The sequence below is a fragment of the Petaurus breviceps genome, unplaced genomic scaffold (assembly GCF_028583685.1).
Source record: "Petaurus breviceps papuanus isolate PSGF00001 unplaced genomic scaffold, PetGlider_PUasm1.0 164, whole genome shotgun sequence".
Taxonomy (NCBI): Eukaryota; Metazoa; Chordata; class Mammalia; order Diprotodontia; family Petauridae; genus Petaurus; species Petaurus breviceps.
This window is the reverse complement of record NW_027185735.1, coordinates 3,850,375-3,877,969: the sequence shown is the minus strand read 5'-3', so window position 1 is coordinate 3,877,969 and position 27,595 is coordinate 3,850,375. Positions and strand designations below refer to the sequence as shown.

Genomic DNA, 27,595 nt, shown 5'->3' with positions numbered 1-27,595 from the left:
CTCTCTGACTGAAATGGTTGGTTTGCTGCCCCTTCCTCCTCCCATATACTACCATATCACCAGTCTCTTAGTATTTTGTTTTCTTCAAAATCCAGTGTAAGTGCTACCTCCTACATAAAGCCTCTCCTAATCTCCCCTTGTTACTACTGTCCCACCCCACATTACTTAGTATTTATTTTGTATATATATCTGCATATGTACATGTTGTCTTCCCCAGTAGAAGGAAAAGCTCCCTTAGGGTAGGGGCTATTTTATTTTTATCTTTGAATCTGCTGTGCCCAGCACAGCGCCAAGTATGATGAGGAGAGATGCTTAGTAGATATTTGATCAATTGACCAAAAATTGATAAAAAAATTTTCATTGTTTTTAAACTATAACATTCTTTAGATCATAAACATAACTGTTCATATTAAAGTTTCAATTTTACCCCCAAAATAATTTAAGAAGTTACTTAAAAAAGAATAAGCCAAGTGTAGTGTGCACTAACATGTGGAATCCAGAAAGCCAGAACTGCTGTGTGGGAAGGTCTGGGCGGCTGTAGTAGCGTTGACAGGCATGGTGGGCTTCTTTTCTTCTTCTGTTACTTCTTTTGATGCTTCAGATGGCTGTGATGTGGATGAACTACTAGAACGTCCAAATCTTGAAAACAACATTCCTCCAAGCCCTTTCCCAATGCTAGCAGCTCCTGCATTTGACAAAAATAAGACAGTCATCCTGTATGCTGAATCATACCCTACCAAAATAGAGTAAGAGCTCCACCCATCAATTACAGTCTGCTGGAAGATAGGCTGGAATATTAGTCATTTTTTTCCCCAAAGTGGTAATTAACATTAAAAAATACAATTCTTGTAAGTTTCTGAACAGAGTTACGATTGCATAAGATGAAAAGTTTAACATACTCTCAGGCACTGTCTTTTTTTTTCAGGCACTGTTTTTATGATAAAGGAATGTAGGAATTGTTTTATTCAAGCATTCACTGACTAAATTGTATTTCAGATCAGAATATTTCTCACAAAATATTTTATGAGAAGCTATATTCATACTTTGTTACAATACATGCATGTGCCATAAAAAACTTGGTATTAAGCAAAATGCAAATCTGAATTTGTGATATATACCAAATCACTTAAAAATGTAATCATATTAAAGCTTCATTTCTATAATAAAAAAAATGCTAATATGATTTCACACTTACACATAAGGGATTACATGTAAGTCAGAGTCACAGAACTCTAGAAGACACCCTTTATTAATTCTTTGAAGCAAAGGCTACAAAAACCTAACCAGAGGTTGCTCAATATAAACTATTAATTCTGGCTGTAGAAACTCAAAATAGGATATATCTATAAGTACTTAAAAAGAGCATACCTGGCAGCAAACAAACCATATCTCCAATTAGGGAACAAGAATACTCCTGAGAAATTACCTAATATGCTGGCTTTGCCTATATTTGTTATAGATTCCCCATAATGTCTTCGGGACATGACAGGTGAAGTCACTGGGCTTGATACTGCTGACAAGTTTTCATTCTCTGATGCTGAGGTAGGTTCTTTTGCAGGGTTGAGGAAACTTGGCTTCATATGTTCATAAGGTAAAGGATTTGTAGTATTATACCAATGGATTTGGACAGGTGAAATGTTGCTATAGTGTTTCAAAATTAACGGTTCTAATCTATAAGCCTTGATAGAAAAATAAAAAAAAAGATTTTAGACGGTATCATAAATAACAGTAAAATTTAATTTTTAATACAGAAACTGTTCATTATTCATTATTATGCTAAAACCGACTTCTACAGGGTAAAAACTAATGTAATTTCTTTTTCTAAATTTTACACTGTTCATTAAACAGATTATTTCTGAATATCTCTTTCTACCCTTCCTCCCCAGCGGGCTATCTTCTAAAACAAAGAGAAAAACTGTTCAATACAAACTCTCAACACATTAACTACTTTTGACAGTTCCCTACCTATTCAAAAGAAGGGAGGGTGATGCATTTTCTCATTTCTTTCAATTTGGGGACAAAGTCCATTATGTTTGCTGAAATTTATATAGAAGGTACTAAAATTGCTCTTCCCTTCAGGCTATATGTATATTTGCATGGACACATTAAGCTTTTAGCATTGTGATGCAACAGCTAAAACTACTAGAGGTTACAAAAGGATCTGTAATTAATGAAAGAATTAAGTTTTTCTCCTGAAAGAAGTTTCTTTTAATTAGCTTTTGACAATCTCAAAAACCTTGTTAGGAAATTAGGGTTAAACAAGATGATAAACACATGATGATATCACAGAAAAGAACCAATTTATAACAGCTTAATCTCTAGCTTTCATTTAAATCAACACTTGTCAGAATTTGCTATTTGTCGCAGAGGAAAATACAATTATGATTATAAATAAACTACTATAAAATGAACTTATTAAGTGTCTGGTCATTTTAATTATTTTTAAACTGAGTCTCCATTTTATTGTACCTAACTGTACTAGCTATATCACTTTGTAGTTTCCTAATGTTTTTACTGTCTGGGGCATGATTAAAATGTATTTGTGAGCCATAGGAGTAAAAATGAAACATCGAGGGCATGGGAGATTACTGCATCATTTCTTAACCATTAACTATATTTTTTTACAATGGAAATAATTTTCTAAAATTCTAGTCTTTAGTCAATATCATATCGTTATTGTTAGTTCATTACTTCAAAGATCCAAGATTTAATTGTGGTTTTATTTATACTCGTCAGATACTTTAATGAGTTACTATGGTAAAAAAAATTCATGATTTGGTAGCTAACTTCTTTGATGATGAATTAACCAAACAGCCAGATTGGGCCATTTGGATGACAGACACACAAGTCCATTTGTATGTCGACACTTGAAGGCATCCCAGCGTTATAGGACATGCTAGGAAGAGTACTGAAGGGAATACCTTGGTGCTAAAACTACAGCAGACTGTAACAGAATCTCGGAGAACATTTCTTCCAACCATATGTGAACAAAAACTTCTCTAAAACATATTTGACAAATGGTCATTCAGCTTTTGCTTTAAGACTACCAGTAAAGAAGAACCCACAAAATCCCCAAGCTATTTTATTCCGTTCTTGGATGGCTATTTGGCAATTTTTCCTCATATCTTTAATTTGTCTCTCTATAATTTTTACCAAAGGCTCTTACTTCTGTTCTCCAGATCTAAATCTTCCTCCATAAAAGTTTCCCCAATACTTAAAGGCAGCTTTTGTGCCCTCTCTATATGTCTTCCCTTTTCTGTGCTGAACACTTCCAGTCTTTTGAAGGATCCTTATATGGAATGATCTTTCACCATCTTGGCTGCCCTCTAGTTCATCGAAGTTCTTCCTAAAATGTGTTAACTAGTGCTGGACACAATACTCCAGATGTGGGTTGATTAGTGCTGAGTTTCATGGTATTATCTACTGGGATTATCAGACATTTCCTCATTTCCCAGTAGCTGACACTCATTTTGGACTTCCTTGACTTTTCTTTGGACTTTACTTCCCAGTAAACTCATCATTGGGAAATTTTTATCATATTACAAGGTCCAATCAGCCTTGGAACTCACACTTCATCAGTATTATGCCCCTTTTATTGGAGGGTGGCACCATGACATCCTTAATCTCCACTCATTTAAAGAGGGAAGACAGGGCGTACAGCTCCTTAATTCCCATCTGGCTCCCTCATTTGGGCAACACTTTGTCATTCCTTGGCTTCTCTACCTATCAATGACTGATTTCCCTCATTAGATTATTAACTCTCTGAGGGCAGAAACTGTCTTTCTTTTTCCACCACTAAGCAAAGCACAGTAGGTGCTTAATAAATGTATATTATTATTAGATTCCTAGACCTGAACACTTTCAAATAGCCTAAGTTTGTATTAGCTCTTTTGGGCATCCTATCACACTGGTGACTGACACTAGACTTGCAGTACACTAAAACCCACATATTTTTAGCAGAGGAATTGTGTAGCCAGACTTCCACTATCTTACATTTATGATATTGAATTCTTGAGCTATGTGAGGCCCAAGTTTACATTTATTCCTAATTCATTTCAGAAAATATGTTAGCTATGGGTTATAAAATATTTTAGCTCCCAGCTTTGGGTCATCTGTCAATTTGATAAACAAGCCATCTATACCCTTATATAACTCACTGGCAAAAACATCAAAATATCACAGGTCCAAGCACGGATCTCTGAGGCATTTCACTACAGACTTTCTTCTAAACCAATATCAAACTATAAGTGGATATGGCATTCAATTAATTTCTGAATTAATCTAACTTTAAATCTAGATATTTAGTTTATACCTCCAATGCTGCTTCTGTTTCTGCTTTTGTTGACTTTCATTAAAATGCTCTCCATCATGATTACTCTTACTGGTTCTTAGATTTCCTCATATAAGTATACCTTCTTAATATGTAAAGCTAAGCTGTTCCCATTTTTTTTACTTATACTGATCTTGTTGAACAAGATATATATTTTTTTCCTAAATTACATTCTACAGTAGTGTGTGAATTAAACTCAGGCAAAGGAAAATAATATTTTAACTGACAATTGACTTTACAATTTTTGACATCTTAAGAATACTTCTAATACGCCATATATGCCTTTCTTTTGCTGTAATCACATGTTTTTATACAATTTGGCATTCAGTTCACAAGATTGTTACACATTTTTAAATTCTTCATCATGAAACCACATTTTTATTACATTGGATATTTTTTTTTTTAAGCAATCGGGGTTAAGTAACTTGCTCAAGGTTACACGGCCAGTTATTTCTGGGTGTGGTGCTAAGTATCGGACCCTGGATTTAATTCCCAGGTCATCCCGACACTGGAGCCGGTGCTTTTACTTGCTGTGCTACCTGGCTGCCCCTACATTGGATATTAAGTATACCTTTGATGAACAGTCCTTTTCCCCAAACCTAGCCTTGGATTATAATCCGATGGATTTTTAATGAGGTTCAAATCCGGGAGCTCCTAGCACATTTCAACATGTTTTATCTTCATTGTTTAGATAAAACTTCTTAACTTATGGTGCAAAGTGTAGTATTCCATCTCCATTTGGGAATTTGTGTAATTCTACAACAGTTCTGCTCCTCAATATATCAACATATTCATTAGCATTCATTATTCTCTTCTCAATAGAACAAGAATTCTAGTCCCATTATTAAAAAAATCCTTTTTTGGGTGGGGGGGCAGGGGTGGGGAAAAGAGAAGATGTCTTTCAGCAGTCTGATAAAGATATTGAGACCTTTAAAGGATAACTTAGACCTCTTCTAATAATAGCTTTGATTTAGCATTAAATGAAAAATGAACTTCATTTTTCAAAAATTACCTTTTTCAATCTTTGTCACTTCCAATCTTTGTATTATCTTGCCCATGCAAGTATTTTTTATTTACAGCAATGCTAAGTAGCTAATTTTTTTAATGGTCTTCCCCACTGTTCTTCCATTTTCAAACATTCCCCACTGTTTTCCCAGTTTCAAACATTCTATGAAATACTGTATAAAAAACAGTAACAACTCTTCTAGAGGCCTTGTCCTTTTGAAGGTCTCTGTTTTCTAAGAATCCAACAATTTTGCAGCAATGGTTTGTCAGTTGTTGGCACTGTTTTTTCAACTTCAACTGCACTTTCCTTGGCACTTAGATCTTGTTTCAGTGTGGGCTTGAATGATCCTTCAATGCCACAAAAGTTTCCCATATCAACAGCTATTACAATACACATAATTGTTATGTGAATTTATGTGAAAGTTATATGAAAATAAGGTAAAAATTTGTCCTCCTGAATTAGCAATGAACTATAAATTCACCTTATTTGTTCTTCTACTTTGTGCATTTATGTACAGACTTCTGAGGTCATGGATTTTCTTTTCTTTTGCTTTTTAGAGCATCATCTAGCCACCCCCATGGATTTTCTTACTAGATCCTTTATTGCAATTTATCAAATGTGAGTTTCTGTGAATCTTTACTCCTATTCTTAACCACATTTTGGAGGATGTGTCAGATATTTAGTATCAGTTAGTGATGAGAAAACTGCAACAGACAGTTAAAAAAATTGGGCTCAATAATGCAACATTGCTGGTTTACCATTCCTGAGACCAACCTCAATTTCAATTTTGAAACTATAATATAAATCTGCAAATTCTAACATATCGCTCTATTCTAGCATAAATATCTTTACATCTAACAAACTAAAGATACATTCTGTGTAGAAACTTTTTTCTGTAAAGCTGCTACAAATATAATCTGAGGGCTGAAATAATCTTAGGTAAAGTTAGAGTTTCTTTCAAAATGTCACAGTTATTCAATAATAAATTTAACATTGAGAGAAAAAGTTTGTAACTCCAACTCACAACTGGATCAGTGGGATGAAAAATATTTAGTAACCGGTTGCATATGATTCTAGGCAAAATGTGGTCTTGACTTCCACTGTTTCCTGGACGGATGCCACGTAATGCCAAAAAAACTGCTAATGGAGATCCCATGCAGAAAAAATTCTCAACCTAAAAGAAAAAGTAATTAATCCTAAATAAATCATATTTGAAGGAAACAAAGAAAAATTATTTAATCCATCCTCTGTTTTATAAAGAAAGAAACTGAAACCCAGAGATAGACGATAAACATCTTGCTCAAGGCCACACAAAGGGCTATTGGGAAAACTGGCACTATAACCCAGGATTCTTGTCTCAATTACAATACAGAACACTATTCAATCTTAAAAAGTACAGGTTTTAGTTAAGAAATTTACTGTGCACAGAATTTTCAAAGGGATGATACTGTTGTTTGGATTTGTTACCTCTCACCTTCAAATACTGCCATCTTTGAAAATAAAATTCAGCTTGAGAATGGAAACTTAAGTTTGAATTGGACACAATGGAATCTTCAAGACAGACTGAGCTCTTGGCCCTATTCACAGGATCAAAGAATGTTAAAGCTGGAATAAACCTCATTTATTCAACTCAGAATGTATATATTAAAAGCCTATTATGTGTTAGGTGCAAAGAACACAGAGATAAAAACAAACCATTTCTTGTCCTTAAGGAATTTATCAGCAACACAAAGAAAACAACATGCACATAGACAAATAAATATGAAAAAAAAAAATTTTTTTTTTTGGGGGGGGGGGGCGGAAGAGAAAGGACTAAAAAAGACCTCTTGAAGGAACTGATACCTAAGCTGAGCCTTTAATAAAGGATTCATTTTCCAAAGAGGTATGGTCTCAGGTTCAAGTTTTCTCAGGCATGTAGGCAGTTCAGGTAAGGGAACAAATGCTGGAAGCTGAAGAAATGGTGTTACTCTCTTTCTCCAAAGCAAGAGATCAGGCTGGTGACTTGAAAAGGCCTTTCTCCTATGCCCTAGAAGGGAATAAGTAGTTGGGTGCTTGATAGAATGGTATTTCTTCTCTTCTAGTGAGAGGCAGGAAGAGTCCAGTGGAATGTATCTTCTCCCATTACTCTAAAGGCAGGAAGTTGGTGCATGTTGAAATGGTGGTTCCCCCATTCATGAGGAAGGCTGGAGACCACAGTTGAGACCCAATGTTTTCTCCTCTTCCCCAAAAGAGAGGAATCCGGTGCTTGATAAAATGTTGTTTCTCCTTTTAACCTGGTGTGATGGAATGGTATCTTCTCCCTTTACCCCAAAGGCAAGAAGTTGGTGATTGATGGTAATAATCCTGGTGAAAAATGATTAGGATTTGAGGTATCTCATTTTGAGTGGAGGAAAGTGATAAAACTTTAGTAGTAGTAGTAGACTAGATGGGGAAAAGAGTCCTCCAGGGACTCTTTTAAGTTGGACTCCCTTATTTTACAGATGAGAAAGCTGAAGTCCTGGGAGGGATAGTGGTTAGCCTGAGGTTGCCCTGAAAGTAGACAGCAGATGCAAGATTTGAACCCAAATCCTTTGATTCCAAGTCGTTATTCATCCCACTGTATCATACTGTTCCCAATGATCCTCAAGTGATACACTCAAATAACTAAAGGATGTGGGTACACCCGTGATAGAAAAAGGGAAATTAATAAATAATATTACAAGTAGGTTTTAGGGAGAATACTGCAATTTCCACTTTGGTCACGGTGCATTTGAGGGCAACATTCACTGCCCTTCAGGGTAGTGAGGTAAAAATGTCCAATAAACAGTTGGTAATTCAGACTGAAAGGTATATATTTAGATTTTGAAGTCATATGTATAGAGATGTTAACTCAAGGAATCTAATGAGATTACTGACTCTAGACAGAAGAGAATAAGGTCCCAGACTAAGATCTATGGCATACTTGTGAATGAAGGATATGAGATTATAAACCATCAAAGGAAACTGATGGGAGAAAGAAAAAATAAGTGTCATGAAAATATGGAGAGGAGGGTATTCAGGCATGAGAATGATTAAATAATCTGTTGATAAACATCTATTAAGTGCCTACTATATGCTAACTACTCAGAATAAAAAAACAAAAACAAAAAAAAGAAAGTTAAAGCTCATGCCTCAAGGAGTTTACATTCTACTGAAGGAGACAATGTGTGCATCTCTTATGTGTTTGTACATACACACTATGTACATGCAAAACATACATAAAATAAAAAGTAATGGGGAAGGAGGGAGACTAGAAACTGCTGGTATCAGGAAAGGATTCATTCATTTAAAGGTAGTAACTGACATGAGCTTTGGAAGAAATCAATGATTCCAAGAGGCAGAAGTGAAGAGGAAGTACATTCCAGGCATGGATGACAACATATGTGTAAAGGTAACAAAATGGGAAATGGAATGTCATGTGAGAAACAGGTCAGTTTAGCTAAAAAAAAAAAAATGAAAGCAATGAGTAATATATAATAAGCTTGAAAAAAAAGGTAGGAGACAGGATGTGAAGGAACTTAAGCTACTGAGGCAGCTAGCAAGGTGTTACAATGGACAGAACACTGGGCCTGGAGTCAGGGAGACTTGAATTCCAATTTGGTTTCGGTCACTTACTATGACCTGGGGCAAGTTACTTTTCTTTTCTTTCTTTCCTTCCTTCCTATGCCAAATAAAGGAATTTATACTGATGATGGCAGCAATAGGGAGGAGACAAGGGAGTTTATTGAGAAGGAAATGACTTGGACTTTTAGAAAATCATTTCAGCAGTTCTGTAAAGAATGGTCTAGATGAGGCATCTAGGTAGTGCAGTGAATAGAACACCAGCCCTGCAGTCAGGAGGACCTGAGTTCAAATCTGACCTCAAGACACTTAACATTTACTAGCTGTGTGACCTTCAGCAAGTCATTTAACCCCAAATGCCCCTCCAAAAAGCAAAAGCAAAAAAAAAAAAAAGAATGGTCTAGAAAGCTGAAAAAACTTGCAGTGAGAGTAATTAGGAAGCTACTGCAATAGTCTGAGCAAGAGGAGATAAGAGACTAAGGTAAAGACTATGTGAATAGAAAGTAGGGGTTGGATGTGAGATATAATGTGGAGATATTATCTTTCTCACAGAGAAAGTTACTAAGCCCTCACCTTTTTATTTATACTGTGACTTTCGATTCCTTCACTCCTCAGTTTGTTTTTAGGCTAGTACCCCTGTACGCTCTTCCTTACCACGACACTCTGGTCAATAGGTTCAGTTCTACACTATCCTCCTGCACAGTCCAATCTCTTGCCCCTTGTTCTGCTCCAGTCATGCCTTGTCAAAACTCAGCCTTGGATTACTCCCACTATTTGCCTCTTTCATTCCTATTTACAAGAAGTTGAACAGAGTTGGAAAAAATTGTGAAACCATGTCGACTGGGTCTAATACAAATTCATGTTAGTATGTTACCTAATATCAAATGGGCTTTCACTGTAGTAAACACATCTTTTTACACCTCCCTAATCAAAACGGACAGACTGCCTAGTCAGAGATGGAATACACTGGACAAAGGCTATTAAGAAAATATTTGCTAGATATCTTGCAAATATAATCAAAAAAGATTTAAACTAAAAATCGTGAATCTATGATGACTGGGTCTAATACAAATTTATGTTAGTGAGCGTAGAGATTGCCTATGACTTTCTCCCAAGTTAGATTCTATAGAGAGTAGACAGAAAGAAGAAATAAGAAAATAGTACAAGGAGACAAAGCTACAGCACAAAGAAATACAAGAAGACAAACCCATGGCATCAGATATTGATATGAAAATGTGCAGAGTTCAGGCAACAAATAAGAGGAATTGGAGGTTCTAATGAAAGAAGGTAAATTAGACCTCATAAGTATCACTGAGACTTGGTGGGATGAAATTTATGGATTATGGCTCTAGTTGGGTGTATCTTATTTAAAACAAATGCGATAAACAAAAGAAAAGTATTTGTGGTAAAACAGAAGGTAGTATTATATATTAAAAAGATACACTCACGTAAGAAAATCTTGAAATATGACAAGAATATTTGAAAGAAGGTAAAAGGAGGGAGAAAGAGAAATGATTCTGTCATTGGAATATACTATGGAGCACCTGGACTCCAAGAGGAGATATCTGAGAATTTTAGGAAAAAGATTATATGCATGGCTCGGAGGCACATGGAGTAGTGATAGAAGACTGCAGTCATCCAAATATTTGTGGGAGCTCCTTCTGCCAAATCAAAGCAGTTAGTAGTTTACCTAGGTGTGATAATTTCATCCTCCTAAGGGAAGAGAAAAAATTAATGAGAGGGAATTTTATTCTGGATCTCTTTCCTACTAACAGGAAAGAACTATTTGCTAAAGTGAATATGATGGCAGGTTTGGGGGATATCCCATTCTTGAGTGTGAGAAAGAAATGGCGAAGAGATCTGGGTATAGTCCAATTTGCAACTGAAATTTTGAAAAAGCAGAATTCAAAGGGCTGAGAAGAAATATAGGCACATTAAAATGCTTCAGGGTAAGTCAATCCAGGAATGAGGGGGGAAGCTCAAGAATGAAATTTTGAAGACACTATGTTCCCATAGTTTCAATGAGGAGGACAAATGGGATGTTTGAAAAGACCAATATGGATGCACTGCAAACTCACCAATTAACTGAGATTTTAAAACAGAAATATATAAAAGATGAAAATAGGGGCAAGTAACAGCATGGTATGTAGGGTCTTGTAAAAAGTGTGTGAAGAATGGTAAAGTATACAATAAGTTGAGGCTGTCCAGAAAAGCTAAGGAAAAAAAAGTTTTTCTTTTTAAAGTACTATATTAAGACAAGGTCAAAGAAGGGAAAGGACCTTTATTGGAGTGAACAGGAACATGATAACTTGATAACTGAAAAAGAACTGCCTCAAATATAATTTTGTTTTCTCTGTAACAGAGATTATCTTTACAATGAAATAACAGATTAAAAAGGACTTAAAAGGGAGTTGATACCCAAGAGAAGAACAAAGTAAAGCAAGTTGTCCTTGATAAATTCACGTCATCTGGCCCAGATGAACTATATGTCCTTGGATTATGAAAAAAAAAATCTAGCAAATGTAATTGCTGAGCCATCAGTAATATTATGGAAAACTTGAAATACCACAAGATTGAAAAAGAGCAATGTCTCAATTTTTTAAAAAAAGGAAGAGAATTTTCCAGAAAAATTCTAGAATGAAACAGTAAAGACATAGTTGGTAAATACCTAGAAAGAAAAGTAGTGATTACACAGAGCCACAGCATGACTTCATTAAGCCAGATCATGCCAGACTAACTTAATTTCTTTTCTTCAGAGATCTGTGCTTGGCTCTGTGCTATTAAACATTTTTTATCGAAGACTTAGACAAAGGCATAGATTCTATATTTATCACATTTGTACATGACACAAATCTGGGAGAGATAGCTAACACAATGGATAGCAGAATCAGAATCCAAAATGATCTCGATAAGTTAGTGCACTGGGCTGAACCTAATAAAATGAAATTTAAGAGTTATCTTATAATTGGGCACACAAAATTAACTTCACAAGTACAAGACTAGGCATAGACAAACAGCAATTATTCTTAAAAAGATCTGGGAATTTTAGTGTACTATAAGTTCAGTATGAATCAGCAATGTGGTATAGTAGCTAAAAGGATACTGTAATCTTCAGTTGCAAGACTGACAAGTGTCTTTGTATTCTGCCTTCTTTGGAAGTTTTTAGTTCTGCGTGCCATGGATTGAAGATATTGATAAACTGGAAAGTGTTCAGAAGAAGAGAACCAGGATTGTGAAGGGCTTTGAGTCTATGACATTTGGGGACTGATTGAAGGGACTAATCATTTTTACCCTGGAGAAGATAAGATATGAAGAAACATGATAGCTTTCTTCAGGCTTGTCATGAGGGCTAGGAGCTACACTTGTTCTATTTGGCCCCAGAAAACAAAAGCTGGAGCAATAGGTGGACGTTGAAAAAAGGCAAATTTAGACTTGATGTCAGGAAAAACTCCTATCAATTAAAGTTTTCCAAAAGTAAAATGACCCGACTTGAGAGGTAGTTTCACTACCTGGAGGTCTTCAAGCAAACCTGGAGGTCTTCAAGCAAAGTATATTATAATGAAGATTCCTTTGCTGAATTGGTTAGACTTAATGATGTGCTGAGGTTCCTTCTAACTCTCAAATTCTGTGATTTAGTGACTTACCTAAAACTAATGTATGGTAGGGGTAGAACTCCAACCTAGATCTTCTGATTCCATGTTCAGTGCTTTCTTCATTAACACTGCAGAGTAATCTTCCAAAAGAGGAGTTAAATAAAAACTTTCTATATAATATAGAATCTGAGCAGCCATCATCATTCCCATTCCTCTACCCAGTAAGCCTTTTAACAAAGAATAAAAAAGGGGAGAAAAATCATTTGGCAAAATCAACCTATACATCAACTAAGTCAGACAATATTCGAATATTCCATTCTCCTGGTTCACCACTTCTGTAAGGAAGAGAGAACAATTAATTTTCTCAGTTCTTTGGCCTAATTTTGGTTATTTTTTTTTGTTGTTGGTTGTCTTTTTTTTTCTTTTCATTTCCACTCTTGACATTATGTGATATTGTTGTCTAGGTTCTGTTTAACTGATTCTTTGTAAGTTTATTTAAGTTTTCCCATGTTACACTGAATTCTTCATCATTTTTAACCAGACAGTAATATTCCGCTAAATTAACATACAACAATTTATTTAGCCATTCACCAAAGTATAGGCATCTTACTTTGCAGGTCTCTGATATCGCAAAAATGCTGATTTTTTTTTTCCTTTTTATAATCTCTTTTTGGAGTTATACCTAGCAGTGAGATCTCTGCTGCTGAGAGCAAAATTTCTCAGCTAATGTTCATAGCAAAGAAGTATAAAGTTCATTGAGTATATTTTTTCATTTTTTTTTGTACTAAATTACACATGCAACTTTTTCAAATTCTGCAAAAAACTTTGATATACAAAAAAATCAAATTTTAAGTTATTCATTTTAAATTAAAGGATATATCACAGGTGTCCTTTACATTTGAAAAGTAGAATTTGCCTACATAACTTCTGATAGTGTAGCAGAAAGCAAATTGGATCAAGAGTCCAAACACCTGGGTTTTGTCCCAGCTCTACCACTTACTAGTCATGTGAACTTGGGTATGTCACTTAACTTGTCTGAATTTAATTTCCTGAGCTGTAAAATGAGAATTATCTTGGTCTGTCTTATAGGGTTATTGTAAGAAATGAATGAGATAATATATGATAATGATGTATAAGCTGTAAATAATTTATTACAGAAACATGAATATAAAGTAGATAGAGGAAGCTCCTTATTTCATGTACAGGTGGTTTTTCACGTAGTTCAGGAGAGTGAGCTAAAGATGAACTGACCTAGCTGGCTAGCCCTTGGGGAGCTAGGATGTGGTCTTTTGGGGGAGGATATCTCCCTTGGTCCAAGCAAGGCTGAAAGGGTAAAAAAGAAACAGGAGAAATGCATAGGTCATTCTACATCTTTGGTCAAGAACACATTATTCCTTACCCATAAATATCCATAAATGGGCAGATAAAAGCAAGTTACAGTGGAGAAGTTTTGTGTCAGCCTTTGAAACACAAAAAACCCTGTTTTTAGATGACAACTTCTACGCAGGTGACAAAAAGATCTTACCTCTAGGGAAGCTTCTCTGTGTGCAGTAATACTGATGTTCAAATGAGAATGAGGAGGCATCCATGACTGAACATTGGCAAGAAGATGTTAGCTGAGGACAGGGTGGCGACACGATGTAATGGAAAGAACAATGGATTTGGAATCAGAGAATCTGAATCTGAATCAGTAGTTCTGCCACTGATAACTTGTGAAATTTAAGTGACTTGCCCAATCTTGGCCTTAAAATTCTTCATCTATATAATGAGGAATTGGAATGACTACATGATCTCTAAGGCTCCTTCTATTTCTAAATCCTAAGATTCTAGAGTGCTAGGAAAGAATGGTCACTCCATTAGAACAGTAAACTTGCCTTCCTGTGAGTGGCTTATAGAGATTCTCAAGGTGAAAAGATATTTCATGCTTGGGCTAAGTCTAAGTGTCATTGGTATAGAACTATTGTAGGATTTTTGGGCCTTTGTGTTACTCAAAGCTATTTGTTGCTAAATGTAATTTATATGTTGTTTGCCTTTTTAAAGGACATGCTGAAAAACAAGAATTCTAAGTTGTTTTCAGGTTTTTATAAACCAGATTTTTGGGGAAAAAAGATTGCAGCCCACAATTGAAAGAATGGGGTATATGGTGGTACAGTGAATAGAGCACTGGTCCTGGAGTCAGGAGGACCTGAGTTCAAATCTTGTCTCAGGCACTTAACATGTACTAGCTGTGTGACCTTACTGCCCTGCCTTCCCCCCTCCAAAAAGCAAAAAAAAAAAAAGAAAAAAAAAGAATGGGGGTATATTGCTTAGAGAACCCTGATGAATAATAATGAGTACTTCTTCCTTTACTTGTGATTTTCCTGCCTTTAAATCAATTTTCTTTATTTAGTTAACCTAACAAATCTGTGGCATATATGTATATATTTACATATACATATATCTATATAGAAACTTAAACAAAAGAAAAGTAATCACATAGTGGACAGAGAGCCAGAAAAAGTCAAGGAGAAGTTAGGTTGAAGTCCTACCTCTGATATGTAAATGAATGTCCATCTAACATAATCTGGAAAACATGTCTTCTTTAATCGTTTTTTTTCTATGTGAAGAGTTAAGACAAACTCTTCTGCATGGTTATAAATTTTGTTAAGGAAGTTCTGTAATGTTTTTGGGCTTGATGCAATAAGCAAAATGTTGTCTGCAACAAGAATATCTAGTGGACTTCATCATTCATAGGAAATTCTTTTTCAACTTTACACACTGGAATTCCTCTATGAAAAAGGGAAACATCTGCCTGAGGGGTATATCTTACATATATACATGTTATATGCTGCACCTGATATTTATAATCACTGGGGAACTGAAAGAAGTTGCTTTGTTTTTATATAATTTTAGGAATTTTGAATAATTTTGATGTAGAATGGGAGATACTTTGTTGGAAGGAAGCTTTAAGGCAACATTTTGCTCCACTGAATCAAATGCTTTTCTATAAACAATAAGCACAGCTGGATCCAGTCTCCATTAGATCTTTTAGACAATTATGTGATTGTAAAGATATGAGGAATTTACTTGTGGAATATACTTGCAAAAATCTGCCTCTTCTCTACAAAAATAAAATTATTAAGATGGGAAAATAGATGAATAGGCCAGTAGTTACGGCTATTTTCTTTTTTTTCTTCCATATGTACAAGGTCTAAGATCTTTTTCCATCATGTCATTGGTACCTTCCACTTGGATACTCTCAATCTATTACTCAATACCTTTACAACTGTGTCACTTCCACTAGAGATCTCTCATATATTTGGTCTAATCTGGCTGCTTTTCTGATCGTTCTCTTTTGTGCCATTTCTACTTCCTCTTTAAGTACATGTAACTAATATTAGGAGTCCAAGTGAGATGGCTCTTCTCTCCTTGATAGTAAAAAAAAAAAACCCAACTCTATCATACAAATCTTTTTGATCTTTTATTCTGTTTGTTATTTTCCTTCCATGTTATCTTTAAAAGTAGTTATATGGCTTTGCTTAGCCAAGTTTCCCACCAAGGTTTCTGAAACTGGTTTCAACCATGGAAATCATCTTTTTAATACCAACACTCTATCACTGTTGCCACATGGCTTTGAGACATGAAACACAATAGTATCTGAGGAACTGGAAACAAATATCATTCAGAGAACAATGATGTGGGGCTATGTGAGCAGGTTATACCATCTAACCAATGAAGAATTTTAAAGAAAAGGAGTAAAATATGTAATTAGGAAAACATATGCATAGGCACAGAAGATGCGATGGTCAAATTTAGAGTGATGACACCGTTATCCTTGTAATGTCAAGAGAAAGCAAGAAGGTCTCCAGAATGTTGGGATAGAACTTCTCTGATAAATTTAGGTGAGGAAGAAAGTTACAGTAAATGGGAAGGAATGAAAGTTGCAATCTTCATCCCTGGAAAGAACCATCAAATTGATGAAATTACAGATCCATTTGAATATATCAACTTTTTTGATTAGTTTAGGTTTGAGTTGTTTCAGTTCCAGGGGATATCTTTTCCTCATTTTTATTAATTTTTATCTTTGTTCTAACAAGCTGGTAGTCTGACTATATACAGAAAACTAATTTAGGAATGATTCTATCAGTAACAAGTTATTTCCCATCAGTTAATATATAGCCAATTTTATTTTTTTAGGTGATGCTACTAAGTGCTTGTCACATTCAGGGATTCTCTTCTCAAAAAAGTATTTACCATATAAAGACATGAAACTGAGTTGTCAACAAGTTTTTGGTCTTTTTTTCATTGATCCATGGTCTCCAAAGTATTTCTCACTATCTTCACCCACTCCCACTTTTGTATTGAAACTGCCTACTATCAAAGTCAATGTTGACTAAATCTGGTAGGTCATTATCAGATTTTTCATAGAACCACAACCACTCTATTCTCCACAACGGATATTGTATTATCTGACAGTGGACTTTTGGCAAGTACTTGTAATCACAGCATTTTGTGATGGTTAGACGTTTCATGATATGTTTCTTGTTGTATTAAGGTACTCGATAAAACCAACTCTGCCAACTCCTTTATTTGCCTCTCTGAGAAGAAATTGTGGGTCATCTCTTTAGCTGCAAATTCTTGTTATTTTTTTGTTCTGGCTTCATTTAAGAGAGAATGTCAAGATTGGTAAGATTCAGTTCCTCCTGTAGTATGTCCATTTGTTGGTTATTGGTCAAAGATATCACATTCAGAGTTCAAGTTTATAGAGATGATTCTTAGCATCTTCCCCTTCTTTCTGCAGAAGAATCCCTGAGGATCACTTTACATTTCTCTTTATTTCAAGGGTTGCAATGGCCAAAGAATTCCTCATGTAGGTACTGTAGCTACTGGTGATGATCCTTTTCTACTTAGGCAGGCTGGTCCTCAAAAAGTGAATAGTTTGCTGCCAGGGTCATATTTGTGGTATTTCCAGCTTAGTAGAAATTTAAAGCAGTCAACAAGCTTTTATTAAGTGTTTACTAGGAGCATGGTGATTAAGTCCACAGAGTAAGAAGCAGAGCCAAGAGTGGAACGATAGATGGTCAGCTGTCTGAAGGAACTCATCAAGGGGAACACGAATCAAGTCAAGTTGAGGGAAGTTCCAGGATAAGAATAAGGAGGGTCCAGGGAATGCCCACTCACTCTGATGGGGTACCAGAACAAGACTTAGGTGAGGGAAGTTATATCTACCTTAGGTAAATCCTTACAGGTGGGAATACTGTCTTATAATTTTGTATCCCTTCTCACCCAATATAGTTATTAGCACAATGGCATATAGTAGGCACTAAAAAAAAAATGTTTCTTAAATCAAAAAAAAATTTAGTTTATAGTCCCTTAGAACATAAGAAATAGCCAGAATCATTAGTATTGACAGAACTCAAGATCAGTGACTTTACTATAAATAATCGAGTTGAAGTAGAATTGACTATATATTTAAAATGATCGGGGTGGCTAGGTGGTGCAGCAAATAAAGCATCGGTCCTGAAGTCAGGAGGACCTGAGTTCAAATTCGGCCTCAAACAATTAACACTAGCCATGTGACCTTGGGCAAGTCACTTAACCCCAACTGCCCAGCCTTGCCCACTCCAAAAAGAAAAAAAAAAAAGATCTCATTTCTCAGTTGTAATTTTGTCTTATGTGAAATGATATTTAAAAAAAAAACGTCACACTAAAATGAACAATACATGTGACCTTGGGCAGGTCACTTAACCCCAACTGCCCTCCAAAAAGCAATAAATAAATAAATAAATGAAATGAACAGTGCAAATTTTATATTTCTTTACATACCTTAAATTTTAAGGCAGGTGTTTGTGTTATAGTTGATGTCTTCAGTCCTTTCAATCTTTCTTCTATTTCTTTCAACCTGTGAAATTATAGATTAAGTATATTTTAAAACCTTCACAAATTTAATACGATACATTATTATATTTATAATTAATGAACAAAATAGGCTAGAAATAATACTGTATTTTCTAAGCATTTTTTTAAAGCAATCGGGGTTAAGTAACTTGCTCAAGATTACACGGCCAGTTATTTCTGAGTGTGGTGCTAAGTATCTGAGCCCGGATTTGATCCCCAGGTCATCCTGACACTGGAGCCGGTGCTCTTACTTGCTGAGCCACCTGGCCACCCCTAAGCAATTGGGGTTAAGTAACTTGCTCAAGGTTACATGGCCAGGTGTTTCTGGGTGGGTGCTAGGTGTCTGAGCTCGGATTCGATCCCCAGGTCATCCTGACACTGGAGCCGGTGCTCTTATTCGCTGTGCTACCTGGCCGCCTCATTCTAAGCATTTTAAAAAGAGATTTGGTCTTACTATTCTATATAATTTCTTTAAAAAAACATCTATTTACTTTTAGTTTACAACATTCAGTTCACAAGTTTTTGAGTTCCAAATTTTCTTCCCCCTTTTCTCCCCCCACCATGGGGACACGCATTACAATATAGGTTCAACATATACATTCATACTAAACATTAGGTAAGTTGTAAAGAATTATAACCAATGGCATGAACAATGAGGAAGAAGAAACAAAACGAAACAAAAAGGGAGCAAGTAGTTTGCTTCAATCTCCATTCAGACTCCATAATTCTTTCTCTGGATGTGGATAGCCTTTTCCATCATGAGTCCTTTGGAGTTGTCATATAACCTTGTATTGCTGAGAAGAGCCCAGTCTATAAAAGTTAGTCTTACAGATTTGATGTGTCTGTGATTGTGTACAAAGTTCTCCTGGTTTTGCTCCCCTCACTCAGCATCAGTTTATATAAGATTCTCCAGGTTATTACAAAGTCTGTCTGCTCCTCATTTCTTATAGCACAATAGTATTCCATTACATTCATATACCACAACTTGTTTAGCCATTCCCCAATTGAAGGCCATCCCCTTAATTTCCAATTCTTTGCCACCACAAAAAGAGTGTGATCCCATTTGTATGATCTCTTTGGGATACAGCCCTAGAAGTGGTATTGCTGGGTCAAAGGATATGCACATTTTTATAGCCCCTTGGGCAATATATAATTTCTTAATTTAAAAATTCACTGTTCTATAAACATCCTTTTTAAAAGTCATATTTTCGGGGCAGCTAGGAGACGCAGTGAGTAAAGTGCCGGACCCGGAGTCAGGAGGACCCGAGTTCGGTTCTGGCCTCAGACACTTAACACCCACACAAAAAAACTAGCCATGTAACCTTGGACAAGTTACTTAACCCCAACTGCCCTCCAAAAAAGGCAAAAAAAAAAAGTCATATTTTCATTAAGTTTCCAAATTTAAAACCTATGCCATTAAAGATCCTACATAAAACTAAAAAGGTAAAGACCAAGGGAGAGAAAGTACAGTGACAAATATATTTATTATAAACAGAAGGAAATGGATATACTATTTTAAAAACCTCAAATTCAACTAGGATATGTAATGAGGTAATCTTTAGTCTAAGATTTATTATCTTTACAATGCCATTTCCAAGTAGAGTAATTTCTAGAAAAGAATTCCTCTTACTGGTCATTCTTTAAAGAGAATAATAGTTACTAATAAATGAGTGCTTAGCACAGTGCCTGGCATATAGTAGGTACTAAAGAAATGCTATTATTATTATTAATTTACCGCTGCTTAGTAAGATAGAGTTCATTCAGGAGATGTCGTTCTTCATAGCTTGTCCATCGTTCATCAGGTAGCTCACTTTCCTTCTGTACCAGCTGTTCATAAAGTCGAACAGGATTCCAGCCAGTCATTATGTCATAAGTGATTACACATCCTAAGGAATGTGACACTATTGAGACTTTACCCCCCTTTTCTTCAAAGTCTGGATTCCGAGAACAGAAGAGCGAATATAATCGATTCAGTTCCTGCTGAAGACCTTTAACTAGCTGTATGAAATAAGAAAGCAATTCTCTGTTAGTTTTAACACTGGTTTTAACTTTTATTTTTAATCTCCTATGTAATAAGAAAAAGATGATCAAACATCAAGAACATAATGCCATCCAATCCCATGAGGATAGTGACAATTATCTACAACATAAATTCAATTTTAAGAACAAGTTTACAAATTAAAAAGAAAAAATTTCTATAATGAAGCCAGTTAAAATGATACCATGGTTTATAGGGCAGTGTCAAAGCTGATATCCTTTTAATGTAAAGAAAAATAATAAAACTCAGAAATCAAGATTAGTCTATTTTAAGTATTAGAGCTTTTCAAAATGATTACTTCCAAAAGAATTCCATTTATGTTCCAGGAATAATTCTATGTCGCCTTTGTTTATTGTCAGAAGGAAAACTTCCATATGTATCTCTAATTAAAATTTTTCCCTTTGAAATTATAATTCTAATTTCAATTCAAACATTTACTTAATGCCTGCTAATGCAAGGTGTTGTGCTACATGATGAGAATACAAAGACAAAAATGAAATCACCCCTGCCTTCAAGGAACTTACATTCTATTAAGAAGTTTAAAATACACAATTTTTTAAAAGTCTGTTTTTTTTTTGTTAAAAACCCCCAAAAAACTCAGTGTTAAAAGCCACATAATCTAAATTGAGTTACTTTTTGAAAAAACTGATATCATTAGTGTTACTGATTCAAAAGCCTATCAAACTATTAGGTTTAGAAGTGTAAAAATGAAAAAAAAAAGTTATATTATTTCTGTAAAGGAGGACTTTTTTTTTTTAAAAATTGAAAGACTAACACCCCTAGACATACTTTCCTTTCCACTTGTCTATATGTTGAAGATCTGTGATTTTGTTGATGTATTAATTTGGAGATGTCAAACTCCTCAAATGTGACAGAACCAGACTAAAAAGTAATGGGAGGGGCAGCTAGGTGGAGCAGTGAGTAAAGCACCAGCCCTGGAGTTGGGAGGACCTGAGTTCGGTTCTGGCCTCAGACACTTAACACCCACACGAAAAAACTAGCCATGTAACCTTGGACAAGTTACTTAACCCCAAGTGCCCTCCAAAAGGCAAAAAAAAAAAAAAAAGTAACGGGAGGCTCAGATTCAATCTAGCTGAGATTCAATCGGCCCCGCTTGTCAATACAAGTGTCACAAATGCTTAGGCTCCTTGAGTCTATCCAATATGGTGAATCTTTAATAAACTTTGTTTTTCTTTGGCTGAAAGATAGCTTGAGTCGAATTTATCTGGGCAGGACCTGGTTTGTTGGTATTATGGAGTCCTGAGCACCCCTAAACCTCAACACTTTAAACCCCAACAGTGAGGCACCTAAGTAATGCTGAAGGTCTTTCCTAGATCTCACATGGTTATCTAACTACATGTGCACATCCACATAGTATTCCTGGTTCCACCAACTCTGGGAACATGCTCAAGTTTTTCTGCCCCGGTGGATTATACAGAGCAAGAACATATTTTCCTTCCTGGTTCCAATATTATTATAGTCCTTGTTTAAATTATTCTCCTGCTTGTGCTTATTTCATGATTTATCAGTTCAGAAAAGTCTTTACAAGTCTGAGCAGTTTCCTAAAAGTGGAGGTCATTACTACCCAGAGAAGGCACCAGATATGAGACATTCTGTGATATAGGAAAGGATGAGGCAAATAATTTTAGACAAACATGGAAACACTTGCACCAAGTAATGAGGAGTGAAAAGAGCAGAACCAAAAGAACATTGTATACACTAACAGCAATACTGTTTTAAGAACAACTTTGAACGAATAAGCTATTCTGTATATTATAAATACCCAGATTAACTATAAAGGACATAGGAAGAAAGGTGTTAGTTGCATCCAGACAAAGAACTGATGAATAAAAGTATGTATAGAATAATTTTACACACATACACACACACGTGTATACACACATATGTCTAATGGTAGCCATCTCTAGGGTGAGGATAGGGAAGGAAAGAAAAAATTTACGTAATTTTGTGGTAAATTTGAAAGGAATAGCAAGTTGTGCATAGTAGATTTGCGGTTTCATGTACAATAATTTTTTTTATTATACCATGTTATGGAAATGCTTGTTTTATTTCATAAATTAAAAACAGATTGTGTTCTTGGAAAAAAAAAGGTAATTGGAAAATGTTTAGCAAAATAAGTAAAAATATAACAAAGAAAATGTTATTTTGTGGTTTTATCTCTGTTTCTATTTGAGTTTGACAGCACTGTCTTAGTAGATGGCTTTCAAGAATTCCTATATTCAAAAATTCACCCTGCAATCAGCCTATGTGAATTTAACTAAGCTAACATATATGGCCTGATACTTATACGTGAAGCCTTTTATGTTAGGATCTGTCATACCTTGAGCTCTACTGACATAATCTTCAAGAATCCAGGGTCATCTCCATGCCATGATAAGCATCAGAGAAAGATCTTAGTGGAGTCATAGGGGAGGGCTAGTCTAATTAACAGTAGTTTTTCTATTTTCACATAATGGTATATGAAGTTAATAGGGGAAGCCCTTTTTGGTTGGCATAACTCTACTTTTACCCATGGAAAAGTGCAAAAACATGTATGTGTGCAAATGCTTGATTAGTCTCTGGGGTAATAAAACTTCACCTCACAACTTCTGTAATATTTAACTAGGGTAAAGTATTTTTTATTTTATTTTTTTCAAATCCTATTTTGAAAGCAATGGATTTCTGAGATTATGTCCTTAATTCTGGGGAACTGAATTTTGGTTTATTTTTATCCCGCTCCCCACCTTCTCCCCCTTTTTGCTTTTGTTGAGTATAGAAAACTCACAGGTAAGGAAATTCCACTTCTAATACAGATCAGCAGCTTCTACCTTGTTGTCTTAAAGAGTTAACTTGGCACTGATATCAGAATCACATAGTCAGAATATATGTTCAAAAGTGAATCTTGAAACTAGATTTTCCTGAATCTGATGTCAGCTAAGTTTATATACCAATAAACTTTACAGGAATGGAAAAATTTAATTTCTGACTTATTTTAGGATTGTGGGTACATTTCAAATTATTTTAATACCACCTCTCTCTCTTTCTATGAAATGATACAACAGAAAAGGACAATTACTTCTACAACTCTATCAATTATCACCGACTCTAGGGCTTCTTCCTGGTCACTGAACAGTTTAGATTAAGAAAAATCTTGTTTTTCTTCTTCCAAAAAGAACTTTAAGGTACCCTCTCATATTTACCAAATTGGAAAAAATTAGAAACAACAAAATTCAATATTGGTGGAACTGTCGTATGAATATGTGTAAATGCATTCATCACTGGTAAAACTGCAAATGCATTGAATCTTTCTGTAGAATACTCTGGTGGTACACAGTTATCAATCAATGAAGAAGTCATAAGTATCTTTACTACATATCAGGCACTGGAGATGCAAATAAAATGAATGAAATAATTGCTACAAGGTAAGGAGATTCCATTCAAATAGGGGAGACAAATGTAAATAAAAGAATATAAAGAATAAATGTCAGTAAATAAAAAGTAGTTAATACAAGGTAGCTTGAGAGGAGGATGGGTACTAGAATTTGAGAGGGTCAGGAAAAATTGCAGGTAGAAGGTAGTACTTGAGCTGCATCTTCAAGGAAAAGAATTCTATGATATGACAGGCAGAGCCAAGATAGCAGAGAGAAGCCAGAAAGCTGCCTCAGCTCTCCCCAGTATTCCTCAGAAACCACATTAAATCAAATCTCACAATGGATTCTAGACCAAGAGAACCTACAAAAAGATGAAGTGAAATAATTTTCTAGCTTAAGATAACTTAGAAGGACTTTAGGAAAGGTCTGTCTTGCTTGTGTAAAAGAGGAGCACAGCCCAGCACAGCCAGTGCCTAGGCAAGCTTTGAGGCATGCAGTCCCAGTGCAGAAGGCAAATTACCAATCCCAGAAACCAGGCAACAACAGAGGTGACTAGGGCAGGCTACCCCAGTGCTGTAAGCAAGCTGCCAGTACCTGAGGCCCCAGAGTGTAAAGTCAGTGACCAGGCCCCAGCCCTCTGCACAAGAAGCTTGGGACACTGTCATGTATAAGAAATATTATGCAAAGACATCTGGGAAATGGCCCATCTCCCTGCAGCTGTCAGTTGTGGATGTAACCTAAAGATAAGAAAGAAACAGAATGGCAAGAGTAAGAAAGTAGAGCCTTGGTGTATATACACAGTTAGTAGGAATGACATGAGTTATTAACCAGCAAAAAAGATTGAGAACTGGTCAGTTAGGAGGAAAATAATGAGACAATGTCATAAAAACTCAAGAAGGGAGAGATTATTGAGGAGAAGGTGTCAAATGCTGCAGAGAGATTAAGAAGGATGGAGTTTAAGAAAAGAATATCAGATCTGGTAACTAAGAGTTCCCTTGTAACTTTAGAGAAAGAAGTTTCAGTTAAGTGATAAGTTTAGAATCTAGATTGCAAAGGGAGAGGTTGTGAAGGCCCCTACTATAGATGGCTTTTTCTTTTTTTTTTTCAAATGCTTTATTAACTTCTGATTTGCATAATTCATTTCCTACAGATTTTGAGTTACAAATTTTCTCCCCGTTTTTTCCCAACCCCCCCCCAAATAGCAGTCCCACAGAATATCCCCTCCTCCAATCTGCTCTCTCCCATATTTTCTCCTATACCCCTATCGACTTTTCCAGTGGATCTCTATGCCCAGTGCCTGTATATCTTATTTCCCAATTACATGTAAAATAGTATTGATTATACACACACACACGCACACACACATATATATTTGAATATTTGATTTTAAAACTCTGAATTCCAGATTCATTCCCTTCCTCCCTTGTCACCCACCCTTACTGGGAAGATAAGCAGTTCAGTATAGGATGTACATGTGTGGCTAATGCAAAGCAATAACATAGTAGATATATTGTAAAAGACTGAATATATATTCCCTCCCTCCTATCCCACCTCCCACTTGTTCTATTCTTTACTTTGATCCCATCTCTTTTCAAAAGTGGGTGCTTCCAACTTCCCTCCCTCCAGCCTGCCCTCCCTTCCATTATCCCCCCTCTCATCCCCTTGTCCCCCCTACTCTCCTGTATGGCAAGATACCCTATTTAGTGTGTATTTCATTCCCTCTTCAAGCCAAATTCAACGGGAATAAGGTTGACCCATTCCCTTTTGCCTACCTATTCTTCCCCTCCATTGTAACCATTTCCCCATGCCTCTTCTGTATGAGGTAGCTAACCCCATTCTGTCTCTCCCCATCTCCTCTCATTATATTCCTCTCTCACCTCTTCATTTCACCTTTTAAGTATCATCCCTTCCTGTTAAATTGGTCCTGTGCCCTCTATCTATGTATACCTATAAACATATATAAACACATTCACATATGTATTCATATGCCCATATATCCTCATATATATATATATATATATATATATATATATATATATATATATATTTCTATTCCCTTCAACTACTGAGAAAAGTTTCATAAGTTACAATTATTGTTTTTCCATGTAGGAATGTTAACAGTTCAACTTTGATAACTTCCTTATGATTTCTTTTCCCTGTTTACCTTCTCATGCTTCTTGTATCTGAATGTCAAATTTTCTGTTCAACTCTGGTTTTTTTTAGCAAGAATGCATGAAAGTCCTCTATTCCACTGAATGACCAAATTTTCCCCTGAAACATGATACCCAGTTTTGATGGTAGGTGACTCTTGATTTTAATCCCAGCTCCTTTGCCCTCTGGAATATCATATTCCAAGCCCTTCAATCCCTCAGTGTAGAAGCTGCCAGATCCTGGGTTATCCTGATTGTGTTTCCACAATATTCAAATTGTTTCTTCCTGGCTGCTTGTAATATTCTCTCCTTAATCTGGGAATTCCAGAACCTGGCTATAATATTCCTAGGAGTTTTCCTTTTGGGATCTTTTTCAGCAGGCAATCAGTGGATTCTTTCAACCTCCATTTTGCCCTCTGGTTCTAAAACATCAGGGCAGTTTTCTTTGAGAACTTCCTGGAGGATGATTTCTAGGTTCCTACTTTGATCATGGCTTTCAGGTAGTCCAATAATTTTTAAATGATCTCTCCTGGATCTATTTTTCAGGTCAGTGGTTTTTCCCATGAGATTTCACATTGCCTTCTATTCTTTCATTTGTTTGGATCTGTTTAATAGCATCTTGGTTTCTCATAATGTCCATTTGCTCCAGTCTAATTCTGAAGCCATGATTCTCCTCATTGAGCTTTTGAGATTCTTTTTCCATCTGGCAAATTTGGCTTTTTAAGGCATTCTCCTCATTGGCTTTTTGAGCCTCTTTTGCCATTTGAGTCAGTCTGTTTTTTAAAGTGTTATTTTCCTCAGTCAGGCTGTTGACTCTCATTTCATAATTTTCTTGCACTGTTCTCATTTCTTTTCCCAATTTTTCTCCACTTCTCTTATCTGCTTCTTAAGGTCCTCTATGGCTTGTAACCAGCTCATATTTTCCTTTGAAGCTTTTGGTACAGGAGTTGTGACTTCACTGTCTTCCACCTGTTTCATGCTTTGCTCCTTTTTGTCCCCCAAATAGGAGTGTAATGTTGGAATCTTCTGTCTGCTTTGTTTCCTTTGCCTGGTCATGTTGCCCCTCAGTCACTTGACCCCTGGGCTTTTTTTGCCACAGAAGGACTCTGCCACCAGACGGGAGCTTTCATCCCAAACGCTGGGGTTTTCTCAGTTACCGGAGGTATTAGATAGGTACCTTCTCTGAGGTTTCCACACGCTCTAGCAAGCTAGACATACACCCCATGACCTCCACCCTAGATTGCCATCCAGATCCAAGCAAGAGCGATTACCCCTCAGACTGGTGCTTGGTCCCCCTACACTCTGCAGGCCAGGAGCTGAAGCTGCCACGTGGCACTGGCTGGCAGTGCTGCAGCCTCAGTGCCTTCTTGCCCTGGGGCCAAAGGCCATGCACTCCCACTTACTGGTCCCAAAGTCCAGACTGCACTGACCTCTCACTTTGTCCTTCACATCTGTGTGTTGATCAATCTGGAAATGGCCACAGCTAATGCTGTTCTGGAGTCTCTCTGGCCGTGGCTGGTCAGGCCCGCCCTGGGGCTAAAGCCTTGCAGTGGGGCTGGGCTCAGCTCCCAGAGCACTGCGCTGGCCCATTCCTGCCGGCCTGCCCTGTTGTCCTCAGCGGGAGATTAGCTTTTCTGTGTCATTTTGTGGG

The 27,595-nt window shown here is 36.2% G+C and overlaps 1 protein-coding gene across 5 annotated transcripts in view; it reads right to left on the bottom strand.

Moving 5' to 3' along the window:
- The window catches only part of DDHD1 (DDHD domain containing 1), a 124,773-nt gene that overhangs the window by 12,173 nt on the left and 85,005 nt on the right, over positions 1–27,595 (bottom strand). For all 5 annotated transcript variants that reach the window (XM_069082213.1, XM_069082210.1, XM_069082209.1 and 2 more), the window contains 5 exons: positions 20,121–20,383; positions 18,314–18,389; positions 6,361–6,510; positions 1,427–1,679; positions 488–685 (listed from right to left, as the gene is read on the bottom strand). In XM_069082213.1, the coding sequence (XP_068938314.1) occupies positions 488–685; positions 1,427–1,679; positions 6,361–6,510; positions 18,314–18,389; positions 20,121–20,383 (940 nt within the window). The remainder of the gene's footprint in view (positions 1–487; positions 686–1,426; positions 1,680–6,360; positions 6,511–18,313; positions 18,390–20,120; positions 20,384–27,595) is intronic.